The 14,301-nt window shown below is 36.8% G+C and overlaps 1 protein-coding gene across 1 annotated transcript; it reads right to left on the bottom strand.

The window, feature by feature from the left end:
* Nucleotides 1-4,532: 4,532 nt before the first annotated feature.
* On the bottom strand, nucleotides 4,533-5,918 carry LOC131923366 (high mobility group protein B3-like). Its single transcript, XM_059278359.1, has one exon. It carries the CDS (start codon nucleotides 5,858-5,860, stop codon nucleotides 5,261-5,263), a length of 600 nt encoding a protein of 199 aa, XP_059134342.1. The 5' UTR covers nucleotides 5,861-5,918; the 3' UTR covers nucleotides 4,533-5,260.
* Nucleotides 5,919-14,301: the final 8,383 nt, after the last annotated feature.

Below are 14,301 nucleotides of genomic sequence, written 5' to 3'. Positions count from 1 at the left end.
ACATATAGATTAACAGAAATGGGCTGAGTTTAAGTATAAGTGCTAGTCAGTAGTTAGCCTCAGCTAATGACTGAGCAGTTTTAATTAATATAAGCCTCTGTGTGTTTACTTGGGTCTGAGCAGTTACAGGACCAGGCAGGAGACAGGAATTTTATAAGTGGCTGTGGGACCATGGTGCCAGGTGAGCACAGGAAAACATCAGCTACATTCCCTCTTTTATTCTTCTCCCCCTCTCTATCCATTTGATCATCCCATTCAAGCCCACCCCCATCCATAACTATTTATTCTGTTTCCCTTCCCCAGGGAGATCTATCTGTCACCCCTATCTAGTCCCTTCCTCTATAATTAACCTCTGTAGTTCTACAGATTGTAGCTTGGTTATCATTGACTTAACAGCTAACATTCACATATGCATAAAGACACCATATTTTGAGGCTCAGGATAGCAGATGCTGCATGAGCTCACTCATGCACAAGTGTGAAGGAGTTCTCACAAAGGAGCTTCATGGAGTTGTCATTGTCTGAAGACGGAGAGAGTAAAAAGAAGAACAGATTGGGAAATGCTAAATGAATACTACTAAGTTTTAAAAAACTAGTCTAAGATATTTCTGTGTGCAATGCACAGAAGAAAAATGATAGTAACAATGATTACTATACATCTCTAAAAACTAAAACAAAGAAGCTTAAAGTGATACACTATAACGGAATAATAAATGTCCAAGGAAATATCTACGTAATCTAATTTAAATACTGCACAAAGGAGACATGGGTTAGACCATCATGTGATGGCCCATGAATATGAATTACTTTTAGGTTATTTATCAGTTAGGGATAATGAATGGCTAGATTATAGTCTATAGTATAATGTATGATTATCATGTGAAAGACCTTGAGTTCAATCCCAAACATCAAAAATAAATACTCTATTAATTTTAAAAGATTATATAAACAATATAACAGCTTAATATTACTGTATTTAAGAACAGTAAGATCAACATTTTATTTTTAAAATTATTTTATTTTATTTTATGTGTATAGATGGTCTTCCTGCCTGAATGTCTGTGCATTAAATGCTTGCCCAGTGTTGGGGGAGACCAGAAAAGGCCATGGTATCTCTTGCAACTGGAGTTACAGATGGTTGTAAGCTACCATGTAGGTCCTGAGAATTGAATCTGGGTCCTTTGAAAAAGCAGTCAATGCTCCTAATTGCTGAACTGTCTCTCTAGCCCTTAAATCAATGTTTTCTTGAGAGGTGTAATCTGAAACTCTGATGTTGAGATCATTCTTTGAAACAAAATTTTATTGAAAGTGTGACTATATTGTAAAATAAATTGAGTAATATATGCACGTGCATGAATGCACATTAATATCTAAATTTTGAATAAATATATGAAATTAATAAACTACATACATCATTCAACTATCTTTAATGTTGATTGCCGGGGACCACCCTCGGCAGTTTTGGGGGTCTGAAGAATGGGATACTTGGAAGGCACAATAATGACTCAGAGACAATGTTCATGCAAGCTGACAGGTCACTTCGGGCTTCTGCAGTTGCTAAGTTTCTTTTGCTTCCCTGGCTTCTCTTAGCTTCTCTTAGTTTCTCTTAGCTTCTCTTAGGTTCTCTAACTTCTCTTAGCTACTTCTCTAACTTCTCTTACTTTAGCTTCTGCGTTTGCCCTGATGACCTCAGTCTTTTATTATCATAAGTAAAGGAGGAACAGAAAGAAAAGGGGAAATCACCCAATACAAAATGTTCTCATGATTCCAAAAATTATTCTTAGAAAATCACCAATATATTCTTCATCATCTTTTACTAAACACAGGAACTATCCCAGACTTAACACCAAAGCAAGCATAATCTATTTTTATTATTAATGATTATACAATCTTTTGAGCACTTGACCCAAAGGCTAGCAACATGCAATTTCGCAAAAAGGTAAAAATAAGTCAATGTACCAGTCATTTCCTTCTCACACAGTCTGCTCCAACCTCAAGATGCCTGTAGCCGCCTAAGATCCTCCTCAGCCCTCTGCAAACACTAAGCCCCATGACTGGTGGGCTACAATGACCTCAGACAAGAAATCTGTTCCTGCAAGTCAGCAACTTCTGTCCTTCTATATCCAACAATTCCAAGGAAGACCTAATCTAATTTATAGAGCTTCTATGAAAGGAAGCTCAGCTTTCTTGGCAGCTCTTTTCAATCTAGGAACCCAATAAAGCTTGTAGCAATCTCTCCATCAATTGTCAAATTATCTCCATATTCCTTCTGGAGGAGTAAAAAGTATCTGAATTAAAGTTGCCATCTCCCTTTCTTGGTGGAGGCCACTATTTTCCTCCTATTCTAGGTTCCCACACTTTTAGTTTGTCATCCATTCTATATGTTACTCTATTCTTAGTCTTCAGCCAATACCCCCTAGGGTCTAGAGTTCTTTTTTTAATTTAATTTTATTTTATATGCACTGGTGTTTTGCCTGCATACATTCCAGATCTTGGAGTTACAGACAGTTGTGAGCTGCCATGTGGGTGCTGGGAATTGAACCCGGGTCCTCTAGAAGAGCTGTCAGTGCTCTTAGCCACTGAGCCATCTCTCCAGCCCCCCGGGTCTCGAGTTTTACACAATGTCCTTGGAATATCCTCAGAAACTGAATTATTCATCATGGTCAATTTAAGTCCAGTGTGTTGATACACATCATACCATGTGCTATAGTTGACCACATATTTGGTACATTTTATCCAAGCCTAAAAAGCTTCCCCAGGCTGCAGGTTATTTCCCATGAACCACATAACTGCCTTAGCCCCAGCCTGAGTAATCATTTCTGTATAATTTCTTGTGAAATTTACTTCACTCCTTTCCTGTATCACAGAAATCACCATTGATCTAGGAACACAGAACTTGAAGATCAGAGAGATGAAAAAGACTACTATTACAAGAAATATTTATATGGAGGAGGACATGACATGTATACGTCATAAAGCATGACCTTGGGACACATAGGCATTTCTGCCTTGGCCCTCTACAGGCATGCTAAGCAGAAGATCCGGAGAAGAACAAATGGAGGGTTGATGGTCCATAATCTTGGGTCCCCTTTTCTCCAGTCTCTGCTGGCAGCACGTCAGCCATCTTATATGCCATCCCTGGCAGTTATTTGAAAAAAAAATTTTAAATTTGACATCACATTAGACATAATTGCAATAAGCATTGTGGAATTGAAATTGAAAAAGATTTTCCACATGATCAATTCATAGAAATATACGACCTATGTATTGTTAAAGTTCTTTCCTTACCACGTAGAGTTAAGTACAGGTTTTGGAAATTATAAAATTTATTTGATTGATTATCATAGCAAGATTTAAAGATGTATTATTATACTTTATGTTTATATGTGTGTCTAGGTGGGGATATTTGCACATGTGAGTGTAGTTGTGCTGTGGAAAATCCCTTTGTACACTGTGAAGATTTGTCACTGTGATTGGTTTAATAAACAAGCTGACTGGCCAATAGCTGAACAGAATAAAGTTAGGCAGGAGAGGCAAACCGAGAACACTGGGAAAGAGAAGGGAAGAGTGAGAAGTCACCAGCCAGAGGCAGAGAGAGCAAGAGACAAACAACATACCATGCTAGTAAAGGTATCACCACATGGCAGATTGTAAATAGAAATATGGGTTAATTTAAAAGTATTAGCATTTGCTAATGCCAAGCCTGAGCTATTGGCCAAGCATTTATAAGTAGTATTAAGCATCCCAGTCAATTATTTGGGAAGCAGCTGCCAGGTATTTGAGAATAGGTAGGCAGGAGAGAAACATCCATTTACATAGCTGCCAGTGGAGTTCAAAAGCAGGCACTGGATCCCCTAGAGCTGGAGTTACAGGCATTGGGGGGGGGGGTGCCTGACATGTGTGTTGGTCATCTACAGGAGCAGTACACACTCTTAACCACAAAGCTATGTTTCCAGCTTTATTACAACAATTTTAATACTGGTGTTTGTACCAAACATGACATAAGTTTTAATCACATCTGTTTACAAATCAACATAGTAAAACCACAAGTGTTGGTACAAATGTTTTTCAAGCTTAAATACAATAGTAAAATGTTGATCTTAATTTCACAAATAATCTTCATTTATATGTATTCATCTATAACGTTTCTCAAATGGTTTAGTGATCACTCCAGGCTGAGAGTACATCAGGACTTTGAATACTTTCACCGCTGAAGTATTTTCTTCTTTTAGCTGCTGAATTTTGAAGCTAGGGACTCACATATTACCATGTGTGACAGTGACAATAAATGCACATTATTCCTGATTTTATTTTCATTTATTTCTTTTTCTTTTATTGAAAGAAGATCTTGATAGGTTTCTCAAACTTGCTGGGACCTCAAACTTAGGGTTTTCTTTTTTTTTTTTTTTTTTAAGTGTAATACTGTTTATTTAACTTCAAAAACATTTCAGCATTCTAAACATAAAAAAAATAACAGAATGTTGCAAATTGCATTTAGGTACAGAGGGTTCTTGAACTTTCATTGAGGCAGTAGTTCCTTGCTTTGCTGACAATGATGAGTTCTACAGTTTGTTTAAAAAGAGTTTAAAATCTACAGCACTTAACTAAAGAAAAAAATCCAAACACTTCTCATGCCAGCTGACCCCTCCCCCCTTTTCCACAACTAAGAACGTCAGCAGAATGCTATGCCACTCTATACAAAAACAAGACAACCTGAAGCTAAATGGATGCCCACCGCAGTATCAACAGGTCCAGCCTCACAGTGCACGCCCTGAGCTACGGCCCCCTCCAAAAGGCATCTTCCCCTCACAGCCTTCACGCCAAGCAAGGAGCATCAGGTATCTGTCTGGGTTGTTTTGTTTTCTTTACAAACTATAGATATGTACACCTGACAACTCAGGGTTTCTAGCCAATAACCAACCATATAGTTAACACTACCTTACGAGTTGAAAACAAAATGCCAGAAACATCTTCAAATGCCTTGTCACACCAACAGCAAAGTGCACAGAGTGAGGAGAACACGAGAGTGCCTTTTCATTTTAAAAATGTTTGGAGCTATGTACAACTTTGATACAGTTTCAGGGCGCTCCGGACACCCACGGCCACTTCATATAAACCACTGACACTTTGAGAAACTACATTATGATCGTGATCAAATCTTGTAATTAAACCTAACAAGGGCAATAGACACAGCTCAAATAAGAGATGTGTCAATCACAGCGCTCTCCTACTCTAAGGTATTCACAAGGAGACAAGAGTTTTTATTCATCTTCCTCCTCCTCCTCTTCCTCTCCTTCCTCCTCCTCCTCCTCCTCTTCCTCTTCCACCTTTTTCCCGGCAACTTTAGCAGGACCCTTGGTGCCATCGAATTTCCCTTTAGACTTATAGTCAGCAACATCCTTCTCATATTTCTCCTTCAGTTTTGCAGCCTTGGTAATGTAAGGCTGCTTTTCACTGTCACTTAGGTTATTCCACATCTCACCAAGCTTTTTTGCCACATCTCCAATGGAGATGCCAGGATTTGTAGATTTGATCTTGGGGCGGAATTCAGAGCAGAATAAGAAAAATCCAGACGGTGGTCTTTTGGGGGCATTGGGGTCCTTCTTCTTGCCTCCTTTAGCTGGTCCATAATCTTTCATTTCCCGATCATAGCGTACTTTATCCGCCTTTGCCATTTCATCAAACTTGGATTTCTCTTTGCCGGACATTGTCTTCCGCCTCTCAGAGCACTTCTTGGAAAACTCTGCAAAATTGACTGGGACCTCTGGGTTTTTCTTCTTATGTTCTTCCCTGCATGTCTGCACGAAGAAGGCATAAGCAGACATCTTGCCCTTTAGTTTCTTGGGGTCACCTTTAGCCATCCTGACTGTATTGTTCTCTAGTCTGGGCAGCGCAGGGCACGACGCGCGGCTCAGCAATCCCCAGCCTCGCGCTAACTTAGGGTCTTCTTACCTTAGATTCCTCAGTGGATTAGATAGGTGTTGGCTACTATGACCAATTTAAGCACTTGGAAAAACAAAACAAGCAAATGAGGTGTTTTGTCCTAAAGCGATTGTGAAAATGTAGAGTAGTGCAAGGGGTCAACTGCAATGAACTGTCCACAGAGCACAGAACGTGTTTTGTTATGATTTGAAATGAATGTCATTTCAACTTTACACAATTTCTGGGATTAGAGTGGATGCATTTATGTGATTTATCACTCCACTCCCTCAAAAATAAGCATAATGAGGTAAAAGTAAAATTAACATGAACTGTTCTTTATCGTTTATGTTGAGGTATTGGGTCTTGAAGACCTTCATTGATCATTTAGTTACATAAAGGTGTGGTTTACTGAAGATAATACAGTGACCTAAAAAGATCTCAATGATATATCAATAACTCTGCACGTGAATCCACACAAAAATGATGCAGAAGCTCCCTGAAAGGAAACAATTTTCATTTCATGTGATTACTAATTGCCAAACAAAAGAAACAATAGCAACTGTTCCTTATCATCCTTAATTATGGATTATTTATGTTTGTTTTCCTCCTTACAGAGCAACACTTTCTGCTGCTCACCCAGCTGTTTCTACACACCTAGGATCCCAAGACTCAGGTTTTTAAATGTTCTCAATGACCAATTTTCACTAAATATATAGAGTAGTAAATACAGAGTGGGTGGGGTGAAACACTTGCATGAAGAATTTAGAATGACTCTGAAAACTCGCTTTCCAAACCCACATTTATCTCTATCACAGGAATCTGAAACTATTGTATTGGTTAGGAAAGGCCATAAAGAATTTTCTACTAATTTATAACATCTCTATTGGTAATATGCTGAGAAAGGATACTCCCCAACACAAAGAAAAAGCTTATGTAAATAAGGAAACCTGGATAGTTCTTTCTGGTAATGAATAATCTATACATTTGTATCTGTCTGAAACAAGACATGCTTATCGAGCACACCACCACAGATTCTCGGTCACAGAGCACACCAGCCTCAAGAATGAACTGGAAAAGTTTTCACTACCTTCTGCTTTTGCCTCTCCATATTCTGTGGTTAGAGCTTGAACATAAACTACAGAAGAAACAAACACATACAATCATTAATAACATAACGTGTTTCAGAGTAACATGACCACATCCTCTGACTCATCAATTTTCAATTATTCCAGCATTCTATGTAGCAAATTACTTTTGTCTAAGATTCTAGTGGCATGATTTGCATGATAAATAAGGATAAATAAGGAATTCTGGAAAGACAAAAAAAAAATCCTTAGGGAATTAGGTTATTTGCTTCAACATGAGATCATGAAGACATATTTATACAAACTGAACAGTCATGACACATTCAAATGAGTGTTACTATTTGCGATTACCATACTCTAATGTTTTTTTGGAAGTAGCAAAGAGGTCAAATGACAGATTGTGTTCTTAACTCCCCTGGTCAAAAATTGTGTGGGTTTCTTTAATAAGCAACCTTGGTTTCAATTTTTAAGATATAAAATTCAGGTTTTGCTTTTTACATCTCCATGCTATTATCCTTCCCCTATTTCCAAATTTACTATTTATTTTCCCACATCTACCCATTTTTTCACTATGAAATATTTTCTTATTTAAAACAAAGAAGGATCTGTACATGATATGTATAAGCTACTACCTAAATTTTCTCAAAATATGCACAAAAGAGTTTAAAATATTTGTACCATCCATAGAAAGAAATCTTCGAGTCATATATTTCTGGAGGTATAATCTCTTATGTGATCATGAGTAAATTGTCTGTATATACATTAATTTTTACTTACACAGAATTATTCTACAGCTAATTGTTCATTAAATTCAGTATTGAATGAGAATCTCATAATTTAATGATAGTATTCTCCTGAAGATTAAATTTCATTAGGACAGATAATTAAAATATTCATATATCAAACTGATATGTACTAAGGACTGATAGGTAAACTCAAATATAGAGTATACATCATCTGTTCCGCTACACCGAGCCTTTCTCTGAGGGGCTGTTCTGTGGCAGCATCTAATCTTTAGCTGTGAGTAAAAGATTTAACCAGCCTTACTAGGAACCAAGATGAGAGTCCTACTTTGCCTCCATTGCAGAGTAGTGAGGAATCTCACTGAGGACATCATGATAAGTCAAGGAAGTAACAGAGGTGAAACCCAGTGACATGAGAGGTAAGGTCATTCTCCTTGTGACTTAGAATTTAAAGTTTTTATTAAATTACAAAACAGCTCAAAGAGGAAATAGTTGTAGAGTTTGGTTAGCATGAATACATTTTTAAAACATGTATTTAAGATACCAGGCTGTTTATTGGGAAAGCACTACCAAAATTACAGAAAGTTTTGACAAACTTTATATTTAGATCATATATACTAAGCTGATTTTATACATTAATAATAAAGAAACAAACACTATGATTTTCTACTTGCTATTAACATATTGTAGCTATTCAGAGACATTTAAATAGTTTATTTGAACTTGGTAAGTAGGAAATGATCAAGAAAAGAACAGTAGTCCTTTATTTTATAAATAGAAAGAGTCAAGGAGAACAGACACCATCTTTTGAGAATAATATATATTGTTGAAAAGAAAGATTTTATACCTCACGGTATTCATAAAAATTTACTCTAAATTCAAATAATACAATGAAATTAAAATCTAAATATGTGCTAAACATAAGAAAAACTTACAGGTATTCTAATGTATCTGAGATTGTGAAAAATAATTTTTAAATTTCTATAAAAAGTTAACCAAAATCAGAAAATTTATGTATAATTGTATTGGATATAAGACAGTGTTTCATTATCCTAACATGGTAAGTTTTATAGCAAGGAATGGTGGCACATACTTTTAATCCTAGTACTTGGGTGCCAGATGCAGGTACATTTCTGTGACTTTGAGGCAAATCTAGTCTACATTCCAGGCTAACAAGGGCTACCTAAACAGAGTGTACCTAGAAAAAAAAAGTCTCTTTTGTGTATCAAACATCAAGAAAAGATCATTCTTACAATGAATAAGGTCAAAAGAATTACTCAGCTACATGAAAGAAAAAAATGAGCAAACCAACACAAAACACCTGAGCCTATATCTCTCACTTTACAAAAAACTAAAATGTATCATAGAAACATGGGTAAAACATAGAACGGTCTTCCAAAAGAAAACAGACAAAAATCATGATCCATACAAAAAATATTAAAAGAAAAACTGATTAATTGTATTTCATCAAAGCTAAAAAAAAAAAAAAAAAACCTTTGTTCTATAAAAGATAGTTACAAGATTGAAATGAGGGGCTACAAACTAGGAGAAAATATTTGTAAAACCATGTTCAATGAAAACTTCCTATTAAAAAAACTAAAGTTCATGAGTTCCCCTTAGTTTGGTTTGATTGTCTCTGTAGGTTCATGATCTTGATGCCCCTTGCTCATAGAATTCCTTTTCCCTCTCTTCAACTGGACTCCTGGAGCTCGGCCTGGTGCTTGACTTTGGATCTCAGCATCTGCTTCCATTAGTTACTGGATGAAGGCTCTATGATAACAATTAGGGTATTCACTGATCTGATTACCAGGGGAAGCACTCAGGCACTATCTCCACTATTGCTATAGCTGTGGAGCCTGCATGGGACTGGACTAGGCCCTCTGCATAACCAAGACAGTTGTGTAACTTGGTCTGCTTAAAGGGCCCCTGGCTGTAGGATCAGGACCTGTCCCTGGTGCATGAGCTGCCTTTTTGGAGCCCATTATCTATGGTGGGACACCTTGCACAGCTGTAGCTAGAGTTTTCCTGCCTGGCCCACAGTCAGCACAAATCTCTATCAACCACCAGTCCCACAGCCGCTCAGACCCAACCAAGTAAACACAGAGATTTATATTGCTTATAAACTGTATGGCCGTGGCAGGCTTCTTGCTAACTGTTCTTATATCATAAATTAACCCATTTCTATAAATTATACCTTGCCACGTGGCTCGTGGCTTACCGGCATCTTCACATGCTGCTTGTCATGGCGGTGGCTGGCAGTGTCTCTCTCTCTGCCTTCCTGTTCCCTCTATTCTCCTCTCTGTCAGTCCCACCTGTCTGGCTACTAGCCAATCAGTGTTTTATTTATACAGAGCAATATCCACAGCACACAGACTCGATGCAGGGGGATGGACTTGGACTGCCTCAACTGATTGTACCAGGCTTTGCTGACTCCCCATGGAAGGTCTTACCTTTTTGGAGGAGGTAATGGAGTGTGGATTGGGGGGGCGGAGACTGTGGGAGGGTGGGGAGGAGTGGGAGGAGGGAAGTGTGAGGGATCTGTAGTTGGTATGTAAAATGAATAAAAAATTGTTAATGAAGAAAAAATAAATTAATTAAATAAAAACTTTCAAAACTCAAAAAAAGCAAAGACAAATATGTTAGAGAATATAACTGGATTATAAATATGCTTATCAAAACTATAAAGTCAGAAAATATACAGTGTTATTAAATAGGAGGAAAAGTACACTTTTTTTCCCCATTGTGAAGTACAAGTTAATAACACTGTTTTTGGAGAGATTTTCAGCCAGGGGGAATGTAGCTGTAGCTATGAGCAGGTAAAACTCTCCTGACGTGTTTGTGTGTCCATGAGTGTGAGAAAAAAAGAGAAGACAATATCATACAAAGAATTGACAAAAGAAAGTGAAATGTGCAGATGAAGAAGTTTTGTGCATTATGCAGAAGGTTGAAGTCATGGATAAAAATACCTTCTAGCAATACTGACAAAACATATCACGGAAACAATCATGATGCAAGATGGAGAAAAACAGCATATCATGTAACACTGTAAGCAAAACTGTGTTTTCATAAACATTCTTACTAAAGGTCATTTTAATGACATTCCTAAGATTATTCACATGGATCATGGGAACCAACAGAACTAGGTAAAGGAAAATGAGAAAAAATAAATAGGAATGCAACAATTTTCTAGTTCTGTGAGAAATACCAGTGTGTACTTCAGTGAGCCTATTAATGGCTTTGGGTAGTGTGGATGCTTACTTTTCTGATTCATTAATTTTGGAAGTTTATGTATTTTTATACATCAATTAAAATTTTACTCATCAGCATTTTATAACCCTCATTGCGGTGGTCCTTTACTTGATCATTAAATATATCTCATGTATTTTAGGCCTTGTTTTGGTTTTAGCTTTTGTGATAGGATTATTCTTGTTATTTCCTTCTCAGCAAATCCATTATTGATATGTAAACGTGCTACTGCATTTTGCATGTTGATTTTCTTATTCTGAAACTTTACTGAATTTGCGTATCCTATTGAGTGCAATCTTTAGGTTTTTCTCCAGATATTATCTTATCACATACAAAAAGGGATAATTTGACTTCCTCCTCCTGTATCTGGAGGTGCTTTAATTTTAATTTATTTCTTGCCTAATTGCTGTAGCTACACTTCTAGCCATCCACACAATTAAAACAGTGAAAACAGACACCTTGTCTCCTTTTAGATCTTGAAATGTTTCTAGCATTTCCCCATTCATCAAATGCTTAGTATGACTTTTCTATGCATAAAGGAAATAAAATAAGCATAGCAAAAATACATTTTAATGTGCACCATCTTTGTCTTGTTTATTCATAATAGCAAAGATAGCACAACCTACATGTTCATGAAGAGACAATGAATAAATGAGTAAATGAATGAATGAATGAATGCCTATTTACCCAAAAGAATGCTGGATAACAATAAAGAAGAGTAAATTTTGTTACTTGTTATGTGGTAGCTGGAACTATAGGAAATATGACTAGAAGTAAATACATTGTATATAAAATGATAAATACCACATATATTTTTTCTATGTAAAGACTAAAATGTAGTAACTAGAAGTTACAAATGATTATGTAATGGCAGAACACAGATAATAGATCAGATTTTACTTCTCATTGTGTGCACATGTTAAAATATCACATTAAGGCCCTGGAGAGATGGCTCAGAGGTTAAGAGCACTGGCTACTCATCCAGAGGACCTGAGTTCAATTCCCAAAATATCACATTAAATCCCAACTAATGTGTAAAATTAACATATTCCAACCAAATCTAAAATAAAACCATTTTTAAAGTAAGAATTAATATAATTGTGATAATAATATGTCATGAATTTAAAAATGAAATTGGCTCATTTAAATAGGTGCCATAAGAAATAAAAAAATAGATAAAAATAAAAACGTGCTTTCAGTGTGCACATAAAAGTTTCTCTTGAAAGCAATCTTCCAAAGTTACAAATTAACTTTCATAAAACAAAGCGGAGTATCTATTAACATATATCAATAGACTAAGAGATAGCTTGTAAATCCCGTGGGAAGAAAATGGTAATAATTAGGAGCACTGTATCCTTGGGAAAACTGAAAATTGATGACCTTGTGAAAGGGAGAGAAAAGAGGGTTTGGAATCAAAGGGAACATTGTCACGGTTTTTCTGTACGGTCAACTATTACTACTGGAGCGTACAGCCATATTCCTGTTCAGAAGTGAGACCTGTCCCTTCAGCAATGAAGGACCACCACAATTCAGTGGTACTTGCCAGCTCTCACTGTTATCTTCACGTGCTGCAAAGTTGGGAAGATTCTCATAGGGCTACACTCCAGAAGAAATTAGAGCTGCATTTCTCTCTAGAAATACTAGGCTCCAGAATCTAGGGGACAGTCCCTTTTCCTGCTCCTTTGAGTAGTCAACAAAGTTCAGGGCCTTGTGTTTTCAAGACTGAAGTTTTGCTGGCAGTGAACAAGATTTCAGATGTCATGCTTACCTCATCTCATGTCCTACTTCTTCCATCTTCAGTCAGCTACAGTGTAGAGTCCTCCTCAGCTCCTGGTATGTGTCTCAGTCTTCATCAATCATCACTTCTCTGAGTTTTCTGCTTTTTTTATTCCTTTTTTCTAAGATTATAATGTAATTGCAACATTTCTCTCTTAACTTTCTCCCTCCAAGCCCTCACATAAATCTATCCATGCTCTTCTTCAAATTCATGGTCTCTTTTTTCACTAATTATTAATTATTACATTCATATACATATGAACATATATTCCTAAATATAACCTGTTCATTCCACATAATGTTGCTTGTATATATGTTTTCAGGGCTGATACTTTGTTCTTTAAAAATTCCATGGTTATGTTTAACATCCAAGTTTATCTAAGATTTCTCATTGAAAGATCATCATGTTAGGAATTTACTTTTCTCTGTAACTCTAATTCTTGTTTGTCTTGTAAAATAACATATTCATAGATGTCAGGAAGGGGGCCAAGATCTTAAGCATGAATTCCCAGTCTAGTGCATTTTATTTACCATCCTTCCCACTGACAAATTTTGCACTTTCTAGAGTTGGTTCTCTGGCCACTATGGGTTTTAGAAGTGTTGTTTCCTGGGAGCTTGGGACATTTGGATCTCATAGGAAAGCACAGAAGCTACTCATAAAGCTTTAAGGATGTTTATTATCCTGTGCAAAGATGTCAGTAGGCAAGATGAGATGCCACTTGCTTATCAGTGGAATTGGTCCCTTGCGATGAAGATGTAGGAAAAATTCCATTAATCATGAGAGGAAGAGAATGTAATAGTAACTTGGTAGATATGACAGACTTTATCAGAAGGTATCACTGACATAGACTCCTGAGTGATAAGACCCAATAAGTGATAGTAGCAGGCAATCAAATTAGATTTACGGGAGGGTCAGTAAATAGAGTTAAAAAGCTGTTGACATTACAAAACTGTTCTTATAGATGATTATATTTTTATGACTTGAAATCTAAAATATGAAGATTGGACATATGGTTCAGAGGTTAAGAGTGCTTCTTGTGCTTCCAGAGGGCTAGATTTCAGTTCACAGCCTATTTGGATGGTTCACAACCGCATGTAACTCCAGCTTGTGAGGATATAGGTCTACTTCTGGCAACCCTGAACACCGTAACTCACAGGGCACACAGTCACATATGCATATAAATGAAAATGAAAATTAAACTTTAAATGGAAATCTTAAATGTAATGGAGGCTTTTAATGAAGGACCTGATATGGGTCCAGTAATACTTTGAAAAAATAATGTAGTAATATTATCCCTTGTAGCTAGAGTTTTCCTGCCTGGCCCACAGTCAGGACAAATCTCTCTCACCTGCCAGTCCCACAGCCACTCAGACCCAACCAAATAAACACAGAGACTTATATTGCTTACAAACTGTATGGCTGTGTCAGGCTTCTTGCTAACTGTTCTTATATCTTAAATTAATCCATTTCTATAAATCTATACCTTGCCACGTGGCTCGTGGCTTACCAGGATCTTCACATGCGGCTTG

This window comes from Peromyscus eremicus, chromosome 13 (assembly GCF_949786415.1).
Source record: "Peromyscus eremicus chromosome 13, PerEre_H2_v1, whole genome shotgun sequence".
Lineage (NCBI taxonomy): Eukaryota > Metazoa > Chordata > Mammalia > Rodentia > Cricetidae > Peromyscus > Peromyscus eremicus.
The sequence above is the reverse complement of the archived record's forward strand: the minus strand, read 5'-3'. Positions and strand labels throughout refer to the sequence as shown.